At 37.2% G+C, this 6,302-nt stretch overlaps 1 protein-coding gene across 1 annotated transcript in view; it reads right to left on the bottom strand.

The window, feature by feature from the left end:
- Positions 1–836: 836 nt before the first annotated feature.
- Positions 837–6,302, bottom strand: part of LOC120881547 (P2R1A-PPP2R2A-interacting phosphatase regulator 1-like) — a 32,671-nt gene continuing 27,205 nt past the window's right edge. Inside the window, exons 4-5 of the mRNA XM_040265277.1 lie at positions 2,024–2,116; positions 837–866 (exon numbers count right to left, since the gene is read on the bottom strand). Coding sequence (XP_040121211.1) covers positions 837–866; positions 2,024–2,116 — 123 coding nt within the window. The remainder of the gene's footprint in view (positions 867–2,023; positions 2,117–6,302) is intronic.

The following is a 6,302-nucleotide window of genomic DNA, read 5'->3' as shown; positions in this document are numbered from 1 at the left end:
TTCTCTCTAGTTTTACGTTCCTCCTTCTCCTTCCTTTACCTTTCCCCTCCATTTCTTCTTCTTTCTCCTTCTTTCCCATCTTAACGGATTTTTCACAGATATACATTTTTAAGTTTACTGTCCTTTCCCATTTATCCATTTCCCCCTCCCTATTATAGTTAAACTTTGTACTAAGCCTATAATTCAGTAGTTATATCAAGAAAAAAAAGGAAATAAATAGCTTAGTGAGGCAGCGATGAGAAATGGGATCCAGGACTGTAGGAGTTTAAAAAAAAACACAAAACTGCTGTTCTTTCCCTATCCTCTCATTACTGAGTAGGTGTGTAATTTTCCATATATTTAACCAAAAATAGCCCACATAAACAAATTAACCATCAAAGGACATACACATTAGTATATATTTTTTAGTGTTGTAAGTGGATCTAATTTGTGTCAACTTATTCATATGATATTAATGTGTACGTGTGGTGGCAGGGCAGCGCAGGGGTTGAGATTCAGCAGAATACTTGATGACTGACTCACTCTGTTTATTCATTCCCCACCTTGTTTCAGAAGGTATTTAAGGCAACTAGTTGACTAAACTGAAATTGAATTTTTCAATTCACATTTATATGGCACTTGATAGCTCTCAAAATGTCTTTATATATAGTTTCATTTAAGTAAGACAAATGGCCTCTAGTAATTTATCAAATATATTTTAAATAAATAAATCCTTTTAAATGAATTTATGTATAATACTTGATTTTATATGATATCTTACAAAAATAATAAGTTATACTTATTTCTGTTGGTAGGTAAAAGTACCTTTTCCTTTTAATGGGCCAAGGACACTTGATCTAATAGTACTGGTGGCACTTTGACTTCTTCTAAAATAAAATGATCATAATCATTATAAGAAAACATTTTAATAAGATCAGCTGTGACTATTTCATTATAACAGATCTAAAGATATACATTAAAAGAGAACTCTATGTAGTATCCCACAATACATGATTTCATTGTTTGTCTGTAAATGTAGGTGAAAACAGGAAAGCCTCAGGGACAGCAAACTGACTTGTAATTTATAAGGATTCAGGATTTTCCCAAGTTGTGGGGGGAAAAGCTGGAAGGACCCATAGTCCTGGCTCTGACCTGCCTTGAGTCCAGGTGAAAATCATGGATGAATGAGAGGGTATGGTTGCTAAAAGTTCATTTAAGAGTTAACTCTGATCCTTATGAACAAGCTGAGTCAAAGGAAAACTATGTCAGACAGTGTTGATGAATTACTGATTCTTCAGATGTTCACATGTTCTCACATGTTCTTAGTCACTTGATTCTTTTCAATAACACAAAATTATAAACCAAAACAATGGCATTTTAATTTAGCTAAGAAGACATTATTTTTTCGGTTGTCATGGAACCTGGATCTATATATATATATTTTTGGCTGTACCTTGTGGCTTGCAGGATCTTACTTTCCCAGCCAGGGATTGAACTCAGTGTAATATCTTTTAAGTTTTCTCAGACTCTTGTTTTATAAGCCATTTGGTATTTTCATACAATAGAAACTTACATTGTAAATCATTGCATAGGACTAAGAATAGGACTTGGAGGCAAGCCGGTGCATCTCACACAAGTTTGTAGTGATGGAGAAAAACATCGCTAACACCGAATTGGAGCAGAGGTTTTAAAACCACCACTTTTCTCAGAAAGCACATCAGTGGTTTCCCAGAGGTGGAGGTGGTGGGGAAGGAGATCAAGTGCAAAAGATCATGAGGAAACTGTTTAGAGTGTGAAAATTGTTCTATATCTTGATTATGGTTACAGTTACAGGATTGTACACAATTCCCAAAATTAATCAAATCGTGTACCTAAAAGTTGGTGACTTTGGTAATACATAGATAATAGTTTAAGAAATGAAAAGGAAAGGAAAACTATCATTTAGAATCAGACATACTATAGCAAAATATATCCCTCAAAAGTGAGACATTTAAGTCTAACAAATATTTAAAGGGACACAGACTTTTAGACACTCCTTTCTTACCTTGCCAGTCACCTCGGTGAGAGAAGCTGCTGCAGATGCTGGAATTAAATCAGTGCAGTTTGCAGAAGATGGTCTCTGTACCTCGTTGTTCTTCTGTATAAGCAGAAAGCAGTGAACAACTGTAGCACCTATTGCTTACTTATCAAATATTGAGGTGACAGATATGGCATGGGGAAGGGAATCCTTACTGCATTAGTGGTTGTACCATGGAGCTCTCATCATCTTAAAGCAAGCAGGGAAGCCAAGATTCACTTCAATAAGCAAAGGAAACTTTTGCCTTTTGGGAAAGAGAGCTACATACCTAATGAGGGGTTTCCCTCACACCTCCAAAAAGACCTAGAATGTGGGTACTCATCATTGAGCAATACTTAATATATACACAAATCCTAAATTTCAGTCTTTCTCTTTGGATTTGACCTGTGCTTTATTATCAAAAACTACAGTACTTGTCCAGGAAAGGATCAAAGAAGATTTGGTTAAAACTAAGATACAAATGGGACAGCAAAAATAAACAGCTATAAAAATGTAGATTTTTTTTTTACATGGACAAAATCAGGACTACACAATTCAGGACTTTAAAATATGCCCTTTTCTTCTCCAAGACACAAGTAGAGTTATATTACGTGTTTCTTTCTTCCTTCTAACACACTTGGAGATTTACTCACTCACTCATACCAACACCTAAAGTAATTAGAATTGAGTTAGTTAAAGGACTCTAACAGCCTCTAAAAATTGTTTTAGCACCAAAACATGAAAAATGACAGCCTCCAGAGGTTATCTATTCATTCTTCAGGTGCTATGCTGTGATAAGTTGCTTCAGTCGTGTCTCTGTGACCCTATGGAGCCCACCAGGCTCTTTTGTCCATAGGATCCTCCAGGCAAGAATACTGGACTTGGGTTGCCATGGCCTCCTGCAGGGGATATTCCTGACCCAGGGATCAAACCTGCGTCTCTTACATCTCCTGCATTGGCAGGTGGGTTCTTTACCACTAGCGCCACCTGGGAAGCCCTCTTTCTTCAGGACTTATTCCTAAATCAGAGACAGATGCCCATCTAAGGCAGTCCGGGCTCAAAATAAGATGTCACTGCTTCTGCTGATAATTCATTTCCCTACCTAATAATCTCCAAATCTAGAAACTGACATCTAAGCAGAATCTCTTCTACTCAAATTTCAGCTAAATTCTTACTCTGCCATTATCTGAGATACCCATGAAAAAGAACACTAAAGATGTTCATGGAAAAGAACTCACTCAACTACCACAACTGAGTAATTATATGTACAGGGACATTTAAAAATGTTAGCAAGGATTGTAACTACATTTAAAACATGCAACATGTTTAAATGAAAGGCTGTACATTAAAATGTTAGTAGGAGTATATGTGTTACAGGCATAAAAATGCAGTATTTTCCCAGTAAATCCATTGACTATGGTTTAAAATGCAAACATATTGTTAATAAATTACATAGAAGGGCAAAATCATTTATAACTTTTTCATCTAAGCATTCAATCAGCACAACTGAACTTTTTTTAGACTCACTTGGACAGAGAGGAAATTGGTCCACAGAAACAATGGTTTTGTATAAGACAACCACTGATTTTGAACCCCACTCTCAAACAATTAGTTACTTTATGCTGCTGCTGCTAAGTCACTTCAGTCGTGTCTGACTCTGTGTGACCCCAGAGACGGCAGCCCACCAGGCTCCCCCGTCCTTGGAATTCATCTTTTCATCTAATCAATTCATTAGAATTGATTCTAATTCTAATCTCTCTTCTAACCTCTTTTCATTCAAAAGAGAAAACATCAAACATCAAACTATTTTTCCAAACATTAATACTATGATATTAATAAATATTACTCAGAGCCCAACAAACTAAATGTCTTTCAGCATGGGTTTACTTAAGCAAATGATGGTACAAGCATGATTTAAATCTAGTCACTGACATTGAAAAACATGTATTACATATTAAGTAGGAAAAAGCCACAAATTATTTTTATGTAAAATTTTAAATGAGAGGTGTTCAGAAGGATGTTCCCTCAAAAGTTAGCTGCTGCTGCTGCTACTGCTAAGTCGCTTCAGTCGTATCTGACTCTGTGCCACCCCATAGACGGCAGCCCACCAGGCTCCCCAGTCCCTGGGATTCTCCAGGCAAGAACATTGGAGTGGGTTGCCATTTCTTCTCCAATGCATGAAAGTGAAAAGTGAAAGTGAAGTCGCTCAGTCGTGTCCGACTCCTAGCGACCCCATGGACTGCAGCCCAGCAGGCTCCTCCATCCATGGAAGTTTCCAGGCAAAAGTACTGGAGTGGGGTGCCATCGCCTTCTCCCAAAAGTTCGCAGTCCTTATCAATGTGTAGTGAGGTTCGTAGCAATTTGTTCGTTCTTTCTCTGTTGTTGTTGTTCAGTCACTAAGTCACGTCTGACTCTTTGCGACCCCATGGACTGAAGCACGCCAGGCTTCCCTGTCCTTCACCATATCCCAGAGCTTGCTCAAACCCATATCCATTGAATCAGTGATGCCATCCAACCATCTCATCCTCTGTCGTCCCCTTCTCCTCCTGCCTTCAATCTTCCCCAGCATCAGGGTCTTTTCTAGTGAGTCAGCTCTTTGCATCAGGTGGCCAAAGTACTGGAGCTTCAGCTTCAGCATCAGTCCTTCTAATGAATATTCAGGACTGATTTCCTTTAGGATGGACTGGTTTGATCTCCTTGCAGTCCAAGGGACTTTGAAGAGTCTTCTCCAACACCACAGCTCAAAAGCATCAATTCTTTGGCATTCAGTCTTTTTTATGGTTCAAGTCTCACATCCATACATGACTACCAGAAAAACCATAGCTTTGACTAAATGGACCTTTGTTGGTAAAGTAATGTCTCTACTTTTTAATACACTGTCTAGGCTGGTCATAGCTTTTCCTCCAAGGAGCAAGAGTCTTTTAATGTCTTTCTCTGTACTTTACCATATTGTTTGACCTTTTTATAGTGTGTGTTTTCACATAAATATTTACTTTAAAAATAACCCACATATGGAAAGACATCCTGTGTTTGTGGATTAAAAGACAATACTGTTAAAAAGGCAATACTACCCAAAGTGATCTACAGATGCTAGGTAATGCCTATCAAAACCTCAATGGCATTTTTTGCAGAAATATAAAAATGATCTTGAGAAAAAAGACTAAACTTTGGAGGACTCACATTACCTGATTTCAAAACTCACTACACAAAGCTACAGTAATTAAAACAGTGTGGTTCTGGCATAAGGAGAGGCATACAGACCAATGGAATAGAAGAGACAGAGCCTAAAAATAATCCCTTGTGTATATGGTCAATTGATTTTCAACAAGGATGCCAACACCATTCAAAAGGGGAAAGAATGATCTTTTCAGTAAATAATGCTTGGAAAACTGAACATCCACATACAAAAGAATGAAGTTGAACTCTTTCTTACACTATATACAAAAATTAACTCAAAATGGACCAAAGACCTAAACGTAAAACTATAAAACTCTTTGAAGAAAACAGGGCAAAAGCTTCGTGTCGTTGGATTTGGCAATGATTTTTTGGATATGACGCCAAAAGCAGAAGTAACAAATGAGAAAAAATAGGGCAAAATCTTTGTGCCATTTGGCAATGATTTTTTGGATATGATACCAAAACGCAAAAGGAATTATATGAACAAAAGTTTAGAGGAGAGAAAGAATATGCAGGCTGGAGAATAGTGAGACTAGCTTGGCTGGAAAAGAATTTGCACTATAAACAAGAAAGAAACCTGGAGTGGTAAGAGAGCATCAGATTTATAGAATCTTAAATAATCGAAGATTTTGAATTTAACGAGTTTGGGCAGAATAGGACCACAGATTCTGGAGCCAAACAGAACTGAGTCAAATCCCAGCTCTGTAACTTACTACCTGTGTGACCTTAGGCAAACGCTTCACCTGAGCCTCAGTTTCTTGATCCTATGAAGATGATAACAATAATAATAAGGATAATGAGGTGGTTGTACAGTTCCTGTTAAAAGGTCTGACACATAGTAAGTGCTCAATACAGCCTATTTCTTATTAGCACTCAAAAGGTAATGGGAAGCCATTCTAACTTTTTACAGAGGAGAGAAAAAGGTGAAATAATGTTGATTTTTTAAAAAGCTACTTTGGTGTTGATTGTGGAAGTCAGATTAAACTAGCAGAGGTAGGAAATCTATTAGAATATAATTAGAATATTATTACTGTAATCTAGACCCAAGGGACAGAAGAAAGTAGTAATGGGAACAGAGAAGATATTGTCA

This window comes from Oryx dammah, unplaced genomic scaffold (assembly GCF_014754425.2).
Source record: "Oryx dammah isolate SB20612 unplaced genomic scaffold, SCBI_Odam_1.1 HiC_scaffold_23, whole genome shotgun sequence".
Taxonomy (NCBI): Eukaryota; Metazoa; Chordata; class Mammalia; order Artiodactyla; family Bovidae; genus Oryx; species Oryx dammah.
This window is presented reverse-complemented; position numbering and strand designations above follow the sequence as displayed.